The following is a 23,365-nucleotide window of genomic DNA, read 5'->3' as shown; positions in this document are numbered from 1 at the left end:
TGTGATAGTGAAGCTTGGAGTTGGGATTAAAAATCCTTGAGGGGAAAAGCTATTTTTGTAATTCAGCTGGAGTGTCCTTGTCGTTGGGTTTCCCCGTTGCATCAGTCGGTCCCTCAGCCTGGCAAGCTTTGTTATCTTTTAGATGAAATGTAGAACTAAGGACATGACTGCTGGTGCTTATTAAAGATTCCTTGCTATTTTTCACAAGAGTAGGGGCGTTAGACTCTTGTCTTTTGGCCAAATTCTAAATCAGGAGACTCCATTCTGCTTTCTTAAATTCCCTCAGCAGAAGCAGTGCCCATGGTATCCTACTTTGTAGTGTGATGTCATAAATGGTTCAGGCTTTATACTCTACAAGTGCTCTCATTTGGCGGAGCGTGAGGAGTAAATTGACACCTATTGCATACTATTGTATTTGATCTAGTTACCTGTGTGGGCCCCCTATTTTATTGAGGTACAATTGACAAGCAAGGTGTATTTGCTTCAGGTTCAAAATTTGATGTCTCGTAAGTGTGTGTGTGTGTGTGTGTGTGTGTGTGTGTGTGTGTGTGTTATAAAATGATCACCATAACTGAGCTAGATAACATAGTCATTATGCCATACCATCATGATTGCCTTTCTTTTAAAAATAATTTGTTTAATTGAAGTATAATAGTTGTATTTATATGCAGAATTATATAATTCAGTACATGCATCAAAGTATAATGTTGCGTAGAATAAAGGACAGAGTAAAAACAAAATCCACAGTACATCACTTATGGTACTTTTAATTTTTACAAGCACTTACTTTTCTCTTTTTCCACATGACAAAAGAATTGGCACACTTTCCCTCCAATAGTAGCGGGCAACAGTTATTTGCCTCCTTTATCACAAACCAGTTAAATCTTCCTTCTCCTCTTCCTTCTATGCTTCTGCTCCCTCCCCTTGTCTGATTCTTTTGACACAAAGTCTTTGCTATGTAGCTTGGGTTAACTTTGAGCTTGTGACGTTCTTGCTTTAGTCTTTTGAGTTTATAGGATTGTATGTATGTGCAACTCCTTCCAACTTTGTGTGTGTGTGTGTGTGTGTGTGTGTGTGTGTGTGTGTGTGTGTGTGTAGGGTGTAGGGTATAGAGGGTATAGATACTATTTAACCATCTTGGTTGATTTGTCCATTCCATACAGTTTTTTTTGGGGGGGTAGTGCATTTCTTTCTTGGTAATGTATCTCAGTGTTTTTCAAGCTTTCAATCCATAGAAACACAGATTTTATTTCTTAGTACTACTTGACTAGAGTATAGCATCACTTTTCTTTTGTTACTAATTTTTTATTATATACTGTGACTGAACAGTAGTGTAGCATTTGTCAGGCAAACGTTCTACCATCGACCGTCTACACCTTCAGCTCTGTGACCTAGGTTTAAGGATGGGACATGCTTGCATTTAAATCCTGATTCGGTCCTTTTCTACATTGGGCGAGCTACTTAATGTTTTAACTGAGGCATTTCCGATTCTTCCTGAGAAGACGGAGTGAGATGATACATTACTTTCTAGGATAGGTGTATAAGATAGGTATAATACTGCCACCCAAAAAGTGCTTAATAAATAGTTGCAATTTTTGATCAAATACACAGATCTTTCTTAATTTATGAATGAAAGAGTGGGAAGCATACATATTTTCTGCACACGTCTCTGATTTTACCAGACGTGCACGAGGATGTGAATAGAGGCTCAATGGTTAGTTAGTATGTGAACAAGCCTCACTTTTCTTCCCCTTGGGTGGAATGAAATGCTCTCAACTGTTTGTAAGGTCCCACACATTTAGATCCAAGGTACCAGAGTCAATCTTCCACTGTTTGCAGACAAACAGTCAGACTCCTGTCTTTGTGGGGGATATTTTGACACCGTGTAGACACAGTGGAGATCACTTATTTTCTATCTGGTTTATTTTTAAATGAATTTTTACATCCGGTTATTGTCATTTTACAGCTCCTTCTTAAGTGCCCAGAATGGGACTGAATTAATCATACACCTCTTTATTCATTCAAGCAGTTTTGAGACAACTTTTTAAAATGAGAATTAAGAACTGTCTCATTACGCACCCGAACAAAATCTTCTAACTTGTAACTAAAGTAACCCTACCTGACCTATATATTTATCTCCAAGGTATGGACATTACAGATATAGTTCAAATCGCTTTGTTTTTGAGTCCCCAAGCCTAAAAACCCACGGTTGCAAGTCTGAAAATACAAAGGACACCTTTGATTCTGTGGAGTGTTTGTGAGGCTCTTACTTATATATTTATTTTTACTTTTAAATGTTCTCCCTGGACTACAAGAAGATAAAGGAAACAAATCCAAGATATACACATTGAACTGGACTTTCATATTTGTCAATTAGGAAAGATTAAAGTTTTGCATTTCTAGCAAAATCTCAGAACAACTGTGGTGTCTGGTAAGGCTAGCATTAAAGACACTGTAGTGTGGCCATTTCCCAGATGGCTTTTACAGTGGCTGTCTCAGGTGTGGAGCTCCAAGGAGCACCTGCTTGCTCACACTCTTAACAGTTCAGAACCAGTGTATTTGAGGCCGTGTGGCTCAGGTTCCACCTAACTGGGCTCAAGTGTCACTAACACGACATGCACTGGGGTATCACCAAGGTGCGCTTTGAAACTTGGATGCTTATTTCAGACTTTCTTTTTTCTTTCCCCCTTTCACTAGTTTCTGTCTCCCGGCTTCCTCTTGGAGCTCGCCCACCTCCTCTCCTTCCTCCCACTTCTCCAAGTCTTGTCCTCTTTTTTTCCCTTCGCTTTTCCGCCTTCCATCCTCGGCCAGGAGCCGGCCTCCCAGGAGGCGCGAGTCGGGCGGGACCCACCGTAGGCGCCAAGCCACGAAGGCTCGTGGCGCGCGCCGCAGGCGGGGGCGCGAGCACGCCTGAGCAGTGGCGGGGCTGGGCAGCCGCCCGGCCGCTCAGCCGCGTGCGCGCGCAGACCGCGAGCCCCTAGCGCGCCCCCGGCGGCCGGGGCCGCAGCGTGCTCGCCCCCGCCGCCAGCTCGCCTCACTTATGGGTCGGAAGCGCTGCGTGGGGGAGACTGTTCCAAGATGGCGGCGGGTTGCTGTGGGGTGAAGAAGCAGAAACTGTCCAGTTCGCCCCCCTCCGGCTCGGGTGGCGGTGGTGGCGCCTCCTCCTCCTCCCACTGCAGCGGGGAGAGCCAGTGCCGAGCCGGGGAGCTGGGACTAGGAGGCGCCGGGACGCGGCTCAACGGACTGGGCGGGCTGAGCGGCGGCGGCGGCAGCGGCGGCGGCGGCGGCTGTACCCTCTCTCCCCCTCAGGGCTGCGGCGGCGGCGGCGGCGGCGGGGGCATCTCGCTGTCTCCACCTCTGAGCTGCGGAGTGGGAACCCTACTTTCTACTCCGGCCGCCGCCACCGCCTCCTCGCCGTCCTCCTCGTCTTCATCCCCCGGCTCCCGGAAGATGGTGGTGTCAGCGGAGATGTGCTGCTTTTGCTTCGATGTGCTCTACTGTCACCTGTATGGATACCAGCAGCCCCGGACCCCCCGCTTCACCAACGAGCCCTAGTGAGTACCGCGCTCCCCGTCGCCCTCTTCCCCCGGGCTCGGGATGGGGCTCAGAGTTGAGGTAAAGTGTAAGTCCTCCGCCTCCTGTTCGCGGGTTCCCCTCAGTCCCTCTTGCCGCTAGGGTCCCCAGAGCCGCCCGACCCGTGGGGCACTCGGCGCTCCCCTGCTCCACGAGGAAAGCCCACACTCGGAGCAGGGGGCTGCTTGCCAGACATGGCCCCCTGGCTTCCAGACTGCTCCCGCGCTTCCTCTTTGCGCTAACTTCCAGGAGTTTTGACCCCTTCCTTCGCTGCTTTCTACCCCTCACCCGCCACCCCACCAGCGTTGGTGGAGATCTGGATCACTGTCGGTAGCGACCTCTCCTCACTTTGCTCGCCATTACCCCACGTGAAAGCCCCGCCAGTATTCCCGCCCCGCGTACCTTGCACATGGAGAGCTACTATCCCATTGCAGGGTGAAAAATAGCAGTGATCTAACTTCTATTCTCCTAGTGATGGAACTTAGCTCTGGATCTCCAGGGAGGTTGCCCATCTTTTCCTCCGGGTTTCCCTCCCTGTTCCTCGGGGAGGGGAGAGGTTCCTTAAAACACCTTTTGCCTTATTACCTATTTTTATCTGAACATACCCATTAAAATGCATTTCTAGTGAAGCTAACGCACCACCTCACAGTTGAGAGTGAGACCTTTTTTTCCCCCTCTTCCTTCTTCCTTCCAGTGTCTTGGTATAGCACATTAAAAGAAAGAATGTTGTCCCCAAAGAGGCACTGTCAATGCGTGCGTTTGCTTTTGTGTGGATTAAGCAACCTATGTTAAACTCAATGATTTGAGGAATAGTTAAACAACGCGGTACATGTGTAGGCACTTTTATGATTTCCTTTGGCTTTTGTAACTTAACATTAGTTTATACCCTTCAAGTATATGGTTGAAACTGTTTAAAAATAGCACTGTTACAAGCTAAAAGCCAGGTTACTTCTAATCTCTGTCCATTTGGATGTGTGGGAGATGGGGCATATGGTTTTTCTTTTAAAATGTGTAAACTGAGTGTAAACTGACTTTCTGAGCTAAGTGCTAGACAGAATGTAAAGTCCAAAGGAAGGCAGAATGGGAAAGGGGGCAATTGTTTGATTATGACTACTGGCATCCACCAGAAAAATACAGAAAAAAAACTAAGTACACTCATACTGAAAATCATCAACCCCATCCCTTCTGCTCAAGAGCTTCTTGTTTCCCACAGAGTAAAGACATGAATTGATGTTCTTTTTAACTTGCTGCTTCTCATTTTGTGAGATTAGAGGAACGAACTACTACTGCTGGATAATTATGAACAGTCTGACGCTACTAAAACATTAAATTAATGTGTAAAGTGGAAATTACAATAAAGTGTCCTGGAAATTGTGTGTTCGTATTGTTTGTTTTCTTTGCTTTCATTCTTTAAATGTCTTTAATTTTGTAGGACTCTGCTGTGCTCTGGACATTTCTTTAGGTTTGGTTCATCTTTGGGCCTCAGCTCCTGAGAAATGTATGAAAAGGTGTCCAGGTGGACACAGTCGAGTAAATTAAGTGCTTTTGGCAAGTTAATAATGTTAATTTAACTTAAACTCTAAATCTCCACTTTTACTTGGCCTATTTATTTTTCATTAAGAGGTAAAATTCATTTTAAAAAGATAGCCATATTAAAAGGAAATCTATGAGATACTCTCTAGGTTATTAGTGACTTTTTTTTTTTTTGCCTTTTCTTGGGTGGCCATGATGTAGTAAAAGCTAGACCTGGGATGATTCTTAGGCTGGCTCTGGAAAGTCCTGGGGTTGTAAAAATTTACTCCTGTTCAGCTCTTGAGCTGTTACATGAGTTTGGCAGAGGCTGTTTTAGCATTCACGCCCCATTGCTCCAAAGCATATGAGAACACACTTTGAGGAGGTGCTATTTTCTCACTTTTTAAAGTGAGTTTGGGTTAACTGAATAACTATCACAACAGTTAAGAGGAAAATGAGCTTGACCAGTTAGTTCAGAAGGGAAATGCTTTTAAAAAGGTTTTTTTTTTTTTGTTTTGTTTTTAATAGCAGTGGTCACTCTCCACTTGTACCTAGATTGGTTCCCTTTTAATACCCGAGTTGCTGAATTTTTGCCTCTCAAGTGTTCTTAAGCAGTTAAATAAAACACCCATCTGAGCACTGTGAATACGATGAGATGGTGGGGGAAGAAGTGTAGCTCTGAAGGGTTAGGCTTTCAGTATGCCACATTTCTATAGACCAGCTAGTTCATTGAAGGCGCTGGACCACAGCAACCAGAGAATGAAGGACTCCTCCTTCCTTTTAAACTGATTTTTAAAGTGTGCCATGTCAAATTCCAGAATATCTTCTTGATTGTGGGAGTGAAATAGCTCAATATTTCACAGTGCCTTGGAAACAACCACACATGTCTCCATTTTACAAATTTGGTATTGTGTGCTTATTATTGTGGCATTGTATAGGCTTTAAAAGATTTTTTTACTCCACTGACTTATGGGCATAATGTCATGGGCAGTATGTTTAAAGTCTTTTTTCCCCTGTCTAGCAGAAGACATGCTTCTAACATTATCAAATTGTCATATGTAAAAGCATAGGGTAGTGTTGTCATCTCCTCCTAGGCCCTTTCTGTCCGAATGCTTGTAACTGGTGTGATCTGACTTACAGATTTAGAAGTCACAGCTACATCCGTTACTCTAACACTCTGAAAGGTCATTAGAAATTTTAATTCTTTATATGTTTTGGGGTTGGGGAAGAGGTCGTCTGTGAAAGGTCACGTAGATAGATACAAATACTCCATGGTTGTCCATCTTTTGAGTACCCAACCATTGCAGAGAACACAGGTTTTTTTTCTCTCTCTCCAGAAATAAGGTTCAAGATGCAAGGAAACCATAATTTTAGGTGCATTTTCATATTCAACAGTCAAAGCTCACATAAGCCACTTTCGAAGAACCTGTTGACTAAAGGTTCCCCTGTGGCAGGTGTGGAACCAGTTAGATTCCAGAGCATTAGTTCTCAACCATGGCTGCCCATTGGAATCACTGGGAAGTTACTCAAAATATGGAAACCTATATTCTTTCCAAAGATTCTGATGATTTAGTCCACCATGACTGGGACCTGGGAATCAGAATTATTTAAGACTCCCCAGGTAATTTTAGTGTGTATTGGCATGGAGAACTGCTGGCTATTTTCTAGGTTTTTATTTTGAGATTTGGATTAATTCAATCGGGGTAGTGCCACAGACTCCATATTTTATGAGCATCTTGGGTAATTTGAGCAGACAATCAGTTTGGGAAAGGCTTGCAATGTGGTCCATAAAAGACATCACCTGGGAACTTATTAGAAATGTAGGCTCCCAAGCCCCACCTCAACCTCCCTGAATTAGAATCTGCATTTTAACAAGCTCCCTAGGTGATACTCATGCACATTAAAGTTTATGGCGGACTTGTTCTCTGACTTTAGCATACATTGTAGTTTTCTGTTGTGCTTGTTAAAATTGCAAGTTGCTGGGCACTTTCCCAGAGTTTGATCCAGTTGCTCTGGGGTGGAGCTGTACATTTGCATTTCTAACAAGCTCCCTGGTGATGCTGATGCTACAGTTCCCAGGGTCAGACACTGAGTAAGGGTGGGTTAGGGAGAACTGAGGGCCTCAATGGGTGCTCGAATGACTGTCAGTGGCAGTTTGGACAAGCATGGGCCTCTTTCTGTTTTCCTGTCCTTTTTCATTCTCAAATATCACGAGGGGAATTGAGTGCTACCAAGAGCAGGAATCAAATTCTGCGGATGGTGTGGGGCTGGGGTTACTCTAGGAAACCTGTTATGTGAATATAGATTTTTCAAGGGAAGTGATCGTGTGAAGGACATATTTCAGGAGTTAAAACCAGCATAAATAGAATAACTTAATGTGAGTTACTATTAAATAAAAGGACCCCCTCTTGTTTCCATGAAAAGTACTTTTACAGTTAGCTCCCTAAATAACAGGATGTGATGAGATTTTTTTCAAAGCCCTTATTTATACTTCTGTTTGCTGGGACTTATTTAAAGAATTTCCCTCATTAGTAAGGAAATATGAAAAAGGGTCCCAGTTAAAGCACTCAGAGTATATAGTCATAGATTTTTTAATGCTGTGGAATCTATTATATCTCATGAACCTTTTAAATTATTGTACCATCTGTGAAATTAACACTAGATTTTTTTGTAGACAATTGCACATGGATATTTTGCTTTTAAATATCAGTAAGTGGTTTTCTGTTGCAAGGAACAAAACCTTTTTTTTTAAACCCACTCTCAGACATGCAGATCTTGCAATGCTCAAGTTAGAGGATTGAGCATTAACTCTTGTCTTACCGTAAGAATAAAATTCCTATTTTCAACATGCTTGGGAGGTGTGGTGGGTTGTTTTAGAGATGGAGACACTTTGCTCTGGCCATATTGTACAGTTTTTCTTAGAAAAGAAAAGCATTTTTCTGATGCTTGCTGAGACTTTGGAAGGGTTCTTTGCACCACTGTTGATTTACATTGCAGAACTTAATGGCTCTTCTTACTGATAGAAAAGACAGGCATGTTCTCAGTTATTACTTGTACCACAACACCATCAGTGACAGACACAGAAATGTAGAAACATAAATGACAAGATTATTTTTAATCTCTATATACTGGTGTATATACAGTTAAGTATATTTATTTACTTAACTGTGGAGCTGTTTACTTTCCATTCTTCCCCATATGGCTGAAAGGAGTGATAAACTAACCCATAATTTTTTCTTGCTTATAAATTGCACTTGAGTTCAGATTCCACTTAATGTACCAGGCTAGGAGGAGCCTCTGCTGTGTTCTTTCAATTTCATGGGAAGAAAGATAATAAACGAAAATGTAAAAGTTACTTTGATAGCACATGTATGAGTTCCTTTTCTAAATATGTTTTCTCTTTCAAAACTACACTTTCTGAAACTGAAGCTGTGTCCCACAAAACCTTTTTGCTACAGTGGATTGTATTTTAAGTCAGTTGTGTTTCCCCCTTTCTATGGATAAATTCGCTTTTTGAGAATGTATATGTATGGAACACTAAACTTGTGTAATGAGATTAGTCAGAGTTCCCAGGTTTCCTGGATTTCAATAGGCATTATTCTGTGCTGTCCATGTCACGCATGCTTGCCTGTTTTAGAGCAGCACAATGGCCAGAGCTTTTACATTTACATTTTGTAAGTAGTCTTTTTCAAACTTGTGTAATAATGTCTCTTTTTATACTGTTCTGAATCAATTAAGCTAAGTAAGTGAGGACTAGCAGTAAAAACCAGTGGCTGCCAAGAATGGACCTTCAATGTGTAAGCTGTCCTTCCACATTCAGTAATTGGGTGGTTGCTCACAAGACACTGGAGACTGTGGGAAGGCAGTGGTTGTGTAGGTGGGAAGACTAGATTCCCAACAGTAAACTTATTTAGACGTGAGCTTCTGTAGTTATTGTTGCTAAGAGCAAAAACCAACTACAAGCTTATGTAGTATAAAGAAAAAAATCCAAAGCAAGATGTATGCTGTTAGAGTATATTGTTGGTTGGGAGGAGGAAAATTATGTTTGGTCCAACTATAAGTGGCATTTTTTTGTATCAAGTGTGGGTGTATTTTCTACATTTCTTAATATATCACACTTTAAAACTTGCTCAACCTTAAAAATACATTAGTGTTGAATAGCTGACTGGAAATTATGTGTCACCAGAATTTCTCTCTCGCTCGTTCTCTCACTCGCTCTCTCCCTCCCTCTTCCTCTCCCTCTCCCTCTCCCTCTCCCTCTCTCCCTCTCTCCCTCTCTCCCTCTCCTCCTCTCCCTCTCCCTCTCCCTCTCTTCCCCTCTCTTCCTCTCTCCCTCTGTGTGTGTTTTAAGCATATGGAGAAAAATGGCCCTATCCCCGTAAAGTTTCCTATCTTATTCAAGCAATGATAGAAATAAGAAAGTTGCTTAAAATAATTTCAACACAATGCATGCCTGTTCAGTTGATAAGATACAGGTAAAATAAAAAGGCATGACATAAAAGAGAGACCAGGAAAAGATATGTGGGAAGGGATGACTTAAGTCAGGTTTGTAAATGGAAAAAGCACAGGGATTGCTGGGGAAGAGCTTTCATGGATAGCAGAGATTGAACTCTAGGGTGTTCTCAAACCAGTTGCTGTTACTACCACACCCTTTCCACAGTGCACGGGGATTCCCAGCAGCTGTCCTCAGTCACCAGCTTGCACTCTCAGCATTCTTCACACCATTCCGCTTTGCTGTGGTCTCTTTAATTCATAAGAACTTCAAAGAAATTCTACTTTGTGCTGGAAGTTCCCAGGGGAGTCTGGATGAGAGGTTTTGAATTAGATGATCATTTCTTGAATTGGAGATCAGGAACATAAGAGAGGCTTCTGCAGTGTAAGAGGAATTGGAAGGTGAATCTTCAGATAGGAACGAGCAGCTAGAGTTAAGATGACGTGGTGGTAGGAGAGTGGTGCTGGAAAGTGGGAAAGTTGACGCCCAGTGGAGATTATGATTGTAGGAATATTGCAAAATGAAGAAGTGGAAGAAGGTATCAGCGCTTTTAGGCATCCCTCCTCTAGGGCCAGGTTTTGTGTAGGAGTGGGAAGATAGCAGCTCACCTGCTTTTTGGCTTCCATCATTGCCTAGCTATTCTCGTACACAGAAAAGATTGTTAAGCCGCTGTATTGGAAGGGCTGTGTAATTTGCTCATGAATGCATCTTTCTTAGGAGAAAGTAGACATTGGTTTATAGAATTTGGATCAAGTGTAAAGATAAGATAGTTTTTGGAAGGGGATCTTAAGTGAGGTGACTGCATATGGGTAAACAAAACAAAACTAAAGAACAAACAGTGCACTCTTCAAAATTCCAGTTCCTGGGATAGGGGAATTAAAGGAAGAGAAGATTTGAACATGATTCAGAGCTTATAAGACTGAAACCCATGGCAGGATGCATCAGGGAAAACAGGAAGTTTTCAGTAACTAAATGTCATTTCTTTTTGTGGAGCTGCTGCTTTTCTCCTTCTACCTTTACAAGGACTCTGGGGATTGAACTTGGGTCACCAGGCTTTCATGGTGAGCACCTTTACCTCTGAGCCATTTCTTTCTGAGCTATCAGATCCACAGAGCAGCCACAGAGCTTTTGTGATGTTTCGGTTAGTCTCTTGGGATCACGTCTGCTTCTCCAGCCACACAGTGACTGTGAACTGCTCAGCTGGGCAGAGATCAATGAGAGTTTTCGGCTTTGTACTGCTAGTAAAAAACAACTGACAGAAAATTTCATTTCCCTAACGTATGTTTTTACATTCAGTCTTCAAGCTTGCCAATTTGTAAGCAGTTAGTGATTCTTAAATTTCCTTAGTTCTGTATCATAATACAGCCTTCAGCAAACTTGTCTCGTGGAGGCTTGCCAAAGGAAGTTAATAGTTTCAGAACCTCAATTAAAGGAAAAAAATCAAAGGACTAGGAGTGTTGGTACTAGGCGCTAGGTTAGTGTGTCCTCAAGCATAGAAGGTAAAATAGCTTGAATCAAGGACCAATCTTTTGCAGCTTTGCTCAACAGTGGAGGAAGAACGTTATCAGCTGACAGGATTAGCCATCTTGCTTTATGATCTTTGCTATGGGGCATTGTAAATGTCCTGCGAGTCCAGGCCTACTTATTAGTTAAAGAATAAGGTCTGGGATAGTCTTGGTGTTTCTTGTCTTTCCTTTGTCCATTTCTCTTCACAGATAATCTACACTGTGACTCAAGCCACAATCAATGGTGGGAAGGCAAAGTTGACTGTGTTAGGCAATATCCTGTCAGAAGATACTGACGTGCTCTCTAGTACTGGAAACTAGCCGGACTGACTTGAACCTCTCTAGTTTGCCTTGCCATTCCATATATTTTAATGAGGTCTGTAGGCATATGCTGCACAGTTCTAGAACCATATTTGTCCTCCAGTGGGGTTTGGCTATTGCGAGGTTAGGTAGCAACAGATTCTGTTTTCCTTCGGGTGGTAGTGGATCTGTGTCACAGAATGGAAGCCAAGGAAAAAAAGCTTTGGTAGTGTTGGCTCAAGGTTCCCACAGGACTGCGTCTGCCTTATATGTTCATGTGATTGTCACATTAGTGTGCTTCTTCTCTGTAACACCATTTTTGCTTATAGTAGCCTAAAACTACACAAGTAATTATATACCGTTTGGGTGCAAATTAAATTCCATAGTTGGTAAAAGCTGGGCCTCAGTACATATCTCCATAGAGTAAGGCAATACCATGTGTGTGCTGCATTGGAACAGTTAGAAGGTAAGTATTTACATATGATGGGTTCTCTTGCATCCTTTCATGTTCCTTAGCAGACAGTGGTATGGATTTGTTCACTAAAGACAAATTTTGTGACATCATTTGACCCTTTTCTTTGTTACTGTGGTGCTTTTAAGACATTTCATGAATTCCCAATTACAAAAAAAATTAACACTGTCTGTTGAAGTTAGCAGTAGGTGCTGGAACAGTCAGTAGTTAATCTTTTGTTCAGTTCAAGAGACCATCTACTTCTGCAGTCCTCTACTTCTAAGTTCAAAAAACCCTCTCAAGAATAAACGGGAGTGAGATCCCTCTCCTTCTGATGTTAATGAGGCAACTGTGGTTTGTGGTGTGTTTTACTCCACAAACTCCCCAACTTGCTTGCTTTCTTATCTGTAGAAAGAGTCACATGGAGCTGGAGGCAGAAAGAGGGCTCATGGGACTCAAGGAGGGCGAAAATGACTTGGAAATGACCTGACCTGGATTTAGGGCCAAACTCTCTTGACTCAGCTTTGAGTCTGAGCACATGGTCCAGAGAGTTCAGCTCTAAGATGCATGGTTTATAGTATATGCACTGAGATATTTCTCCTTCAAAACCAGTGGCCATGGCACTCCTGTTAAACAATAATTATTTTAATCAGAAACAGATATAAGAGTGCTAACTGTAGGTCCTCTGAGTAATTTCAGCAGACCACAGTAAAAACCATTAGCACATGATTTCATCAGAAAGAGGCTTTTGCAAATATTTGAAAGCTGTAAGACAAATAACTTTACCCTAGTTATAAATGCCTCTGAAAAAATATACATCCATATCTAAGTGGATGTGATGTGGTTTTTTTTGTGTGTGTGATGTTTCTTTCTTTTTTTTTTTTTGGTTCTTTTTTTTTTTCGGAGCTGGGGACCGAACCCAGGGCCTTATGCTTCCTAGGTAAGCGCTCTACCACTGAGCTAAATCCCCAGCCGTGATGTTTCTTTTATTTAGTTTTCTCCCACTTGTTATTTATAACAGACTATGGGACATGTAATATTAAAGGACAGACACAAGTATAATTTTTTATCCCTCCCTACTTTTCATAGTACTTGGGATTGAATGCAGGGCATCCTTACCCCTGCAATATAATTCCTGATTGCACAGTTGCACATAATATAGCTGTATGAAGTCTCATACTTCTATCTTATACATTTGTCTCCAATGACTCTTAACAACCTAATTTGCACATAATGTTCTCACAGTTTCAGTCATATATATGCTTCTGATTTTAGTTTATTTTACATATATGAGACTGATACTCTGCCTATTGTGGCAAGGAGCTGCCTATTTTCTGGTTTTTAAAAATTATTCATTTTACACTTGTGTGTATGTGCCTCTGTGTGTGTGTCTGTGTCTGTCTGTCTCTGTCTCTCTGTCTTTGTCTCTGTCTCTCTGTCTCTCTCTGTGTGTGTGTGTGTGTGTGTGTGCGCGCGCGCGTGCGTGCATGTGTAAGTGTCCTAGTGCTGTTAGGAGACTTTTCTTCTTTGTTCTCCACCTTATTCATTGAGGCAAAAGCTCTCTGTTGAATCTGTAGTTCCCTTATGACTAGTTTAGCTGGCCCTATTGCTCCAAAGATCCTCTACCTCTGCTGGAAATTACAGGTGGGCCACCAAGACATCCACGTGGTTTGGGGGAGGCTTCCAAACTCTTTCCCTATACTTGTACCAACAAGTACTTTACTTGCTGAGCTGTCCATCCAGCCTAATTTTTGTTTTCTTTTGGACCTAGAGTCTTACTCTAGCCCAAGCTGACCTGGAGCTCACTCTGTAGGCCAGGTAGGCTTCAAAGTAATGGTGATCCTTCTACCTCAGGCTCTCAGGATAAAATGATGGACAGGAACTGCCATCTACTTCAATTTTTTATTGTTGTAAAATTACAACAAGACTGATCATTCCTCTTAACATATTAAAGAGCACCTATTTTCTAACGATACATGATAGTGGCTCTACCTAAAGCAACTCATCGTTTTCAGAGGAATTTCGGGAATACTTTTAAAAACTAAACTTACCAACATAGAGCGGAGAGTGCAGAGCAGTTTACAATAAAGCTCAATTTAGGGCTTAATATATTTTTCTAAACTTGCTGATAATTATGACCAAACCAGGTTACAAATAATCATAACTGTAAATTGATATTTGAAATGTTTTAAACTGCTATAATTTCCAAATTGGCTTCATAGTAATCATTTATTGCTATGTTTCATTCTAAGTTCTTGTATTTGAGAAGAAGTTAACTTTCTAGATTTCTTCTTAGATTATTTTCTCCCATCTGTCCTCTAGGGTTTTATGATGAATCTGCTAATAAAAATTCACAGAAATGTCTTTAACAGGTAGAAGCTTTGCCTTTGTTCACCCACTTTCAAAGGTACAAGGACTAAGGCATTAAAGGAGAAAATTATTTTTGACAGTTTCTGAGAAATCTGTCTGGAGAAATGTGCTTTCTAGAGAGATGGAAAATTGGAAGATAAATTGCATAATGGGAATTATAAGTAGGGCCTTTATGCCCATATGTGTGTTGTAAGCCACTTTTAAGTTAAGGCGTTTCATGAGGTTGCTTTTTACACTGTGCACACTTGTTTGTAATGGAAAAAATGGCACTTATAGGTGGGAGTAGCACCTGTGAAATAATAGATGTGGTCAGGCCACGGATCTTGAAATTTGATCTTTTTTCTCTGTTGTTGCTACCCAGCCAACATGAGGTTCTTTACCATTAGTGGGGATAGGCAGAGATTTAAAAATATTACCATTGAAATATAAAGCATCAGTTTGAATTTGGAACCATTTTCCCCTTCCATTTAATGATAGTTTTTCAGTTCTAAATTGGAAAATAAAATTTCCATCATGAATATCATTTTTAAATAGACCTTTACTAATGAATATTCTTCAAACCTTAAAATGTATTGGCAAGTGTTATTTTAGGGTAGTATATTCTTTATGTTACACTTAGTTGTAGTACTACATTCAGCTCAAACAGTATGGTTGTTGTGGGCAGAAAACTGCTAGTGTGGTTTTTCAAGTGGATGTGAGAGGTCTATAAAAAGGCATTCTTGTCCTTAAAAAACTCATAGTCAGATTGAGTTGAGGCTCATAAAACGTATAATGAAGTTGCATATCCTTTAGTGGCTGAATAGATGGTAAGAGACAGACAGTTTCATAGAAATTCAGAGTGATCAATGTGGGCTGGGATTATTTAGCAGGGCTTTACAGACAAAGTAGAATCTAATCTGGGTAGAATTTCATAGATGGGGAAAAACAGTCTAAGTGGGAAACAAAGAAACAAGTCAGAATGAGCATTGTCCAGTGGTCATTGGATACCAAGCAAAGGTAGATTGAAGTTATGGAGAACCTGGCAAGCAAGGGGACCTGTTAGCTGATAGTTGCAATCCAGGCACTGGGAAATGGTGGTCCACCAGTTGACATCTTAAAGCTAGTAATGGTCCTGTGAATTCCCTTTCTTGCTAAAGCTTCCCTTTTGTTCAGTTAATTATGCTTCAGCAGCTCTTTTAATGCTATGAATGTCATGAAGCCTGGACAAGAGACTGACCGAAACAACACAAGCAGGAGTCCGCTGCGTAGACAAAGTGACAAAGTGCTTTCATTCATCAATACATAGTCAGCATAAGTCACTTAGAACATGGTTACCTCATACCCTGATTGAGTGCTTTCTGTGTTTCGTCTCTTTTCCTTTTAGACACCTATATCTTAAATGTTGAAAAAACTGATTTGCTGTAAAAATTATGTAATTTAAAAAAGAAACCACCCCAGTTATTGTAGAACTAAATAGTTCGAACCACTTTTTTCTTGCACAATTAATAAAATTTTGCTTAGATATTCATGTACTTAAATAATGAAGGTACTGAGAATTTTTATCAATTTTAGGAGTGTATATTAATTATTTAAAAGTATTTTTAAAATTGATTTAAACATCTATTAGTCTAATGAATGTTATCATTGTAATTCTTAACATACCCTGTTTAAGAAGTTTCAATTTTGAGACAAACCATATACGCAAACTTTATTAAGGCTCTATACTACTATATTGGAACAGAATTTTAGAATCATTTCTTAAATTACTGTAGAACAGCACTTTATTTCATATTGAATACTGCTTACTCTTTGAAAGAAAGAAAAGCAAAACTTTCCATCTGTTACCTGATGGTTTCTCTTTAGTTATATTAAGACAGAAATTTAAGACACAAATTGAGCACTGTTAAATGAGAGCTTTCTTCCTTTGAGCTTTTTTGAGATAAACTCATTCATATTCTAGGCTGTCTTCCAGCTAGGGTAGAGGATAAACTTGAATTGCTGATTTTTCTGTCTCTACCTTCCAATTGTTGGTTTCAGGCATATGTCACCATGACCAGTTCCATGTGGCACTGGAGATCAAATCCAGGACTCCATGCATTCTAGGCAAACATGCTGTAAACTGAAATACATCCTCGGCCTAGGAGAGTGGGAGGTAATATTGTTTATATAGGCTAATATTGTTCATATATACAAGCTAACTTTATTTTTCCCAGGTTTCAAAGAATGTGCATTTTTATTTGTCGATGGCCTCCATAGGGTAGACATAATAGTGAAGAAAGAGTCATTTTGGCTATGGCAGTAAAACAAATAAAGTCCATATTAAAGTGGAAAGCTGGGTTTGGGTCCCATGGGTCTGTCTCCATTCCAGTCTTGTCTAGGCAGCTCTTAAAACCTTGACTTGTGTTTATAGCAATTCACTATAGCTTGTCAGTTCTTACAGAAGGGTTGCAAAATTGTCAAGCTTCTTTTCACATCCATAAAGAGTTGTGACCATTTACTAGCTTAATAATGTTTCATCAACCCAGGATGGCCTCTAATGCTTTCATAGATCAGAATTTCTATGTTAATTTTAATACTTTCCTCTCCTAGTATGTCTCACCTTAAATTTAATATATACATTTAGGGAGAACCTTTTACTCTTCTACTGCATAATTCCTTTTTATTCTTTCATCAATTTTAAGAAAGAGTGTCCAGTTTCTTGAATGTCTAAAGGCCTGGGAGTACCAGCATTTTACAGTTTCTACAGCTTTAATTCAAGCAATGCCCACCCCCTTATATCATATACAAAGTTATTTCCTGGTCTTAACTGTTTCTTCCTTTTGTGGAAACTAATGGAGTAATGAGTGGAAGGGACTATAAATTTACAACTGTTGATTGAGTTGTTTCAAACAATGGATTTGAATATATAAAGAAGTATATATCTACACTGTTTAATGGGATCAATTTTGAATTTGTGGTAATATAATTCTGAGAACTTTGCAGAATCTTTTTCTAGACAGTATTTAAAGCAAAGAATGAGTGAGATATTCTATATTGCATATACTTTAATTATGTTTGCCAAACCTCTGAAATCTAATCTTAGATGCTAAGGATACCTGAATATAGAGATATTAGAAAACAATGAATAATTTTTCTAAACATGAGTACCTATACTCTGTTTGAATTCTAGATTTCAATTTCCTGTGGATTTAAAATCCTTAAAACACTATTATTATTAACCTGAATGTATTGATACATATACTAGATACCTAGTAGAAGATAACACATGCTAGAAAAATAAATGAAGATACAGCTTTCTAGAATTAAAATTTAGAACACAAATTTGATGTTAAAATAAATAGGTGTAAATATAGATTATAAATTCACAAAAATTAAGCATGAAAATACAAAGAAAATTACCATTTACGAAGAGCTACTGTTATTGTTAGGACATAGAATGTTTCCCAAAGGCAGTTAATTCCTAACCTTGGTGATATTGAGATGTGGTGGCACCTTCAGGACATAGATCCTTAGAGGAGGAAATTAGGTCATTTGGGACATGCCCTTAAGAAATATTGGGACCATAGTCTCTTGATTTCTTTTCTGCTTCCTGGCTGCCATCTGGTTCACTCCAGCTTTTGTTCCTCACTACAATACACTGCTGCCCCAGGCCTAAGGCAACAGAAGGAGATGACTGTTGACTAAAATCTTTAAAACTGTGAAGCAAAGGTAAACCTTTCCTCTGGTCTCTAGTCTAGTCTTGACCAGGCAGTTAAGTTGATGATCTCAGGTATTTCCTCCCCTAACAGAAGATTGACCACCTGCCACTCACAGCAGCTCTCATCATATCTGACCATTTATACCTTTTCATCCTTTGTCTAGATCATGGAACTTAAATTGAGTACCTTTAAAAGGTTTATGGTGACTGTGGACCATATCACTCCTTTGTAAGAAAAAAAAAATAAGGCATCGTAATAGAAAGCTGATTTTTACTAAAACCTCACTTTGTCCTTATATTATTGCTACATTGGGAACAGCCTACATTTTGTGGAAAAAGCAAATTCCTTTCAGCCTGAATAGACATAGATACACAGCCACCAAGTAAATGAAAGATGTTCAATATCTCTTAACAATCAAGGAAATGCAAGTCATAACTATTAAAATATGTATCACCTCATTCCTACTAAGATAGAAATTATGTGAAAGAGAAGATATAATATTGGCACGGATGTAGATCGAAGGAACTCTTACATACTTTTGGAGTTAATGTCAGTCAATTCTTACAATCATGAAAAGTAGGATATAAAAACTCTTAAATATAGAGAGCTTCCATATGATCTAGTTAAAGCACTTTCAGATATACATTTGAAGAGAGCAAAAATCAGTAGGTTGAAGAGATACCTGCATGTTCATGTTGTTACATTAGGGACACTAGTCCTGGTAATGACCAAAGTATGTTCTGATCAAATGGATAAAGAAATTGATACACATATAGTTACAAACATACTTTGGAATGATGTCTAGCCATAAAAGAAGAAAATCGTGCCATTTAAACAATATAGACAAACCTGGAAAAGATTATGCTATGTGAAATAAACTAGACACACACAAAAATACCATATTATGTCCTTTATCTGTTAAATCAAATTCCTAGTAAAATATATAGATATAAATAGAATAACAGGTTGTGAGGTGAGGGGATGAAAGGAATCTTGATTGAAGTATATAAACTTATGAGCTGAATCAAGTTTTATGGATCTGATGAGCAGCATGGATGGTGGTGGATGTGTTCATTTGATGGTTTTGATAATATAAATCTATAGGCAAGTAATCACTGTATCCCATAAATAGATACCATATTTTCTAGGCAGGGACTTTCTCTGTAGAACTTGGCTGTCCTGGAACTCATTCTGAAGACCAGGCTGGCCTTGAACACAGATTCACCTGCCTCTGCCTCCTGAGTGCTGGGATTAAAGGCTTGTGCTGCTACTTCAGGCTTATGCTGCTACTTCAGGCTTATCCCATAGTTTTAATTGAATGCTTTAAAAAGAGAACATCTTTGTTTTGATGGAAATCCGTGTGTGTGTGTGTGTGTGTGTGTGTGTGTGTGTGTGTGTGTGTGTGTGTGTGTGTGTGTACACGCGCGCACGCACGCGCATGAGTATCCATGTGCCCATGGATTACAGCGACAACCTTGGGGGTCATTTCTCTGTTGTTTTTCACTTTTTGTTTTGAGAAAAGGTCTGTCTTTGACTTAGACTTTTGCCAGCTATGCCCAGCTCACTGGCCAGTAAGCTTCCAAGGCTCTCTTGTTCTGCCTTTCATCTCACCATCACTGGATTACAGGCATGTACCAACTATTTCTGTTTGTTTATAGTTTTTAAACATGGGTTCTGGGGACCAGCACTTTACTTACTAAAACCCTACCTTGTTCACGTAAAACATCTTGATGTCTTTGTACTCATATTAATGTACAAAAACTAATTTGAGCAAGCCTTATCCAAGGAATTATAAGGTATCTTAGAAAGCACAAACAGTATTTTTTGTATGTAATCTCCCTCAAAAATGTTTTATGACCGACCTGTTTATTTTGTAGGTCTGAGTCAAAACTGCATTCAATGTATTAGTCTTTAAGTTATACAAAATTAATTTTTTGGCTGAGAATCAACACTAGTTTGCAACTCTTAGACCACTCCTTATGTTAGTCTCCAGCACTAGGAATTTGGGAAGAGCATCTTTAGAAAATTTCATCCTATCATAAATTATTATATAACTTATAATGCATAGAAAATATCCAGGGTTGATCAGGTAAGATGACAGACTCACAAAGCAACTAATTCCTACATATTAGCCTTAAAACATATCAGATTTACATTCTTAACATTAATTTCCCTACAGAGTAGAAAATTATTTAATGAAGGACTTTAATGGCTATCCATAAAAGTTTTTGCTCATAAATTTTTGGAATTGCATATTTTAATTCCACAGATTCTCAACCCTCAGTAATGGAAATACATATTGTCCATTGTGTATCCATGCTGTGGTTTTTATTTTGTAAAATCCATATTTACAAAATGAATTCAACAACGGAAGCATTGCAAATGTGACAGCATCATGAACACTGGGACTTCTATTGCTGGCTTTATGAGTAGTTTCTTATATTCAATAACTGCTCTTTTAAATTGGCTTCCCAGAAAAGGGTTGGACTTTGCAATCACTTACAAATTGCCACTGATTTTCAACATTTTTATTCCTGCAGCAGAAATCTGTACACTGGTACCTGAGACTGCAGTCTAGTCTCAAGTATAATTCCTGGTGCTATTTTAATAGCGACAGAAAAATGTTGCATATTTGTCTGTCTTTCTTCCTGCCCCATCATTTTGTCCTTGCCTATCATGTCTTCCTTTCCTCTCCTGCCTCTGAGTGTGCCTTCCTCTCTCACCTTCCCCAGCTCTCTTTCTCTATACATATGAATGCGCACACAACTGCACACAGACATTATTGTATTATGCTGTTATTAATCAGACCCTGAAAGCTCTCAACGTGAAGAGTCACTTTTATGTTTTATATCTCCTCTCCTAATCTAGTTTTAAGTTAATGTTCCTGTTGTCAAACCTTCACAGCATAGTATGTTTTGGCAACATCATGATGAATAGTTGTAGTGGATAAAACAATATCTTCTGTATTGAAATGAATTTTTAAAGACTTTTGATTGTTTATAAAAGTCAAGACTTAGAGCTTATAATTACTGTGTTCTTCATTTCATCAAAGAAATGCACTGATTCCTCCTTTTTGAAACCTTTTATCTTTTGAGTTACAGTGTTAGGCATTGAACAGTATTGTGTAATTAGTCTGACTGGCTAGCATCAGTTATTTTTTTCTTATCTTTTATATAAAATTGACTTGTGAATCTTTAAAACCTTAGCAGATGTTGATAATAACAAATACATTTTTACTGAATCTATCAGTGGAAATGACATTTATTTCTTTGTAGTCACCAAAGGTAAAAAAAGGAACATGTTTCAAGGCCGATATTTTTTTTCCTCTGCTGATTTTATAGACTTTCATAAAATACCTTAAAATAGCAGTCGAGGTGGTGATATCACCAGGGGCCCTAAATATTTTTTGTGTAATTTTAAGAGCTGAAGTTAATTTTTAAAAGACTCCATTACCAGTATGACTTTCAAGCTCAAGTGGGGTACAGGAATAAAGAACTTAAAAAATGTACCCTTCTATAAAATCAGTGTGACTATTGACAACAGTTGTCAGATAACTATTTTGGATCAGGAAGATGACTTATAAGGTGCTTGCTGCAAAGTCTGATGACCTGAGTTTGATCCTTGGGACCTACATGGTGAAAGGGGAGAACCAACTCCCACAAATCATCCTTAGGCCTCCACACATACTCCATGGCACATACACATGAACGTGTGTACACACACACATATATAAAAATACAGTATAATTAAAATATTTTATGGCTCTAAAATTTTGATTAAGTACTTCCAGTAGCATGAAAGATGATTTGCCGTAGTAAATATCTAATATTTCATTAGATATTCTGTTTTAATCTCCCTTAATTGTGTCTTCTGTCCCCTTTCTATGATAGCCTTGAAAGCCAGTTTGTGAGGTTATCACAAATATGGTAACTGAAAATACATAGTCACCTCAAGGGGAAGTCTCTATAGTAGCTCTCTTTTCAAATAATTTTCATTATTTGATCTGTTTGATAGCACTATGAAAAGACTATATTCACATGATTTGTACTTATTTGATCTTCCTCATCCTCACTCATTGGAAAAGATCAAGGGTACTTGTTGAAAACTATCAGGGACAGTTAGTCTAACCCTTAATCTTCCTGAAGTGCTTGGCTTAAAGTCCCTCCTGTAAGCAGGAAGCAAAAAAAAGATAGGATTTTATCTACCATACTACATCCCTGTACAGGACACCCTGGTGAAGAGTGAATGATCTTTTGATTATAAGCTTGTTCACTTCATTAACTGACTGTTAAGGGAATAGAAGTAACTTTAGTGGCCAGACATGACAGAGAATATGGGCTTTACAGAATTAGTTCAGAAAAGTCTCTAAACAAACCACAATGACAAAAGAGGGAGGGCATTTGATTTTTAAACATTCTATATTAAATGTCTAATTTTCCTAAGCAGGGCACATATACAAGTAAATAAAAAGCAGTCGGAACTGTCCCTGAGGAAGCCCAGATATTGTGCCTATTAGACTACTTTAATTTAGATATTATGAATACATTTGTTTAAAAGAAACCATGTAGAAGGAATTTTTAAGAATGCTGTCTTAACAAATAGAGAAATATAAATTATGAAGAAAAATAGCTGGACTTAAAATTGGAACATATGAAATGAAAATTTCACTAAAATTATACAACAGGATCAACAAAATTTATTTTTGTCAAGACTGAGTATTATTATACAACCCTGTCTGGCCTAGTACTTACTATGAAGACCAGGATGCCCTTGAACCCACAAAGATCTACATTTCTTTTCCTCTAGAGTGGTAGGATTAAAGACATGAGGCACCATGCCAGACAGAATCAAGACATTTGAAAGTAAGTTCATTTAGGTGGTCATATTTAAGGAACAAAAATTTTGAAAGGCAGAAGATGGCCAGTCTAAGAGACCTGTGCTGTCATGGGTACCAATATATGTACAATGTCCCTGAATAAGGACAAAAAGAATATTTGAAGAATAACAGATAAATACTTCCCAAATTTGATGTTCAAGAAGCTCAGTGAACTCAGATAAATCCTAAAGCATATTCGAATTGAAAGAGAAAAGCAAAATAAGTCTTGTAAGAGCAAAAAAACTCATCAGAGATGGGGCTTCTCAGTGAGATTAAGAGATGATTTCATTTCAGAAAATTTTGACCCAGAAGAGCACTGGGATAAAATAGTCGAAACGTTGAAAGAAATGAATTTTAAACATGAAATTTTATGTCGAATAAGAATTATCTTTTATAAAAATAAGAGACTAAGGACATTTTCAGCTAACTAAAAATTAAGAATTTGTTGCTGTCTGTTCTTAAGAAAGTACTGAAGTTGGGAGGAATCCTTCAGACCAAAAGGAAAGAAAAGTGCATGTATTCCTCAGTTTGCAGTAGGACAACTTGGGTTTTGTCTTTTGTTTTTGTTTTTATTGGCATTATGCTGATATCAAAATGATATCCCCTCAC

At 39.0% G+C, this 23,365-nt stretch overlaps 1 protein-coding gene across 1 annotated transcript in view; it reads left to right on the top strand.

Moving 5' to 3' along the window:
- Positions 1 to 3,065: 3,065 nt before the first annotated feature.
- Ammecr1 (AMMECR nuclear protein 1) overlaps positions 3,066 to 23,365 on the top strand; it is a 105,308-nt gene continuing 85,008 nt past the window's right edge. The window contains 1 exon segment of the mRNA NM_001427680.1: positions 3,066 to 3,554. Within this exon segment, the coding sequence (NP_001414609.1) occupies positions 3,079 to 3,554 (476 nt within the window). The 5' untranslated portion in view covers positions 3,066 to 3,078.

This window comes from Rattus norvegicus, chromosome X (assembly GCF_036323735.1).
Source record: "Rattus norvegicus strain BN/NHsdMcwi chromosome X, GRCr8, whole genome shotgun sequence".
NCBI lineage: Eukaryota > Metazoa > Chordata > Mammalia > Rodentia > Muridae > Rattus > Rattus norvegicus.
The sequence above is the reverse complement of the archived record's forward strand: the minus strand, read 5'-3'. Positions and strand labels throughout refer to the sequence as shown.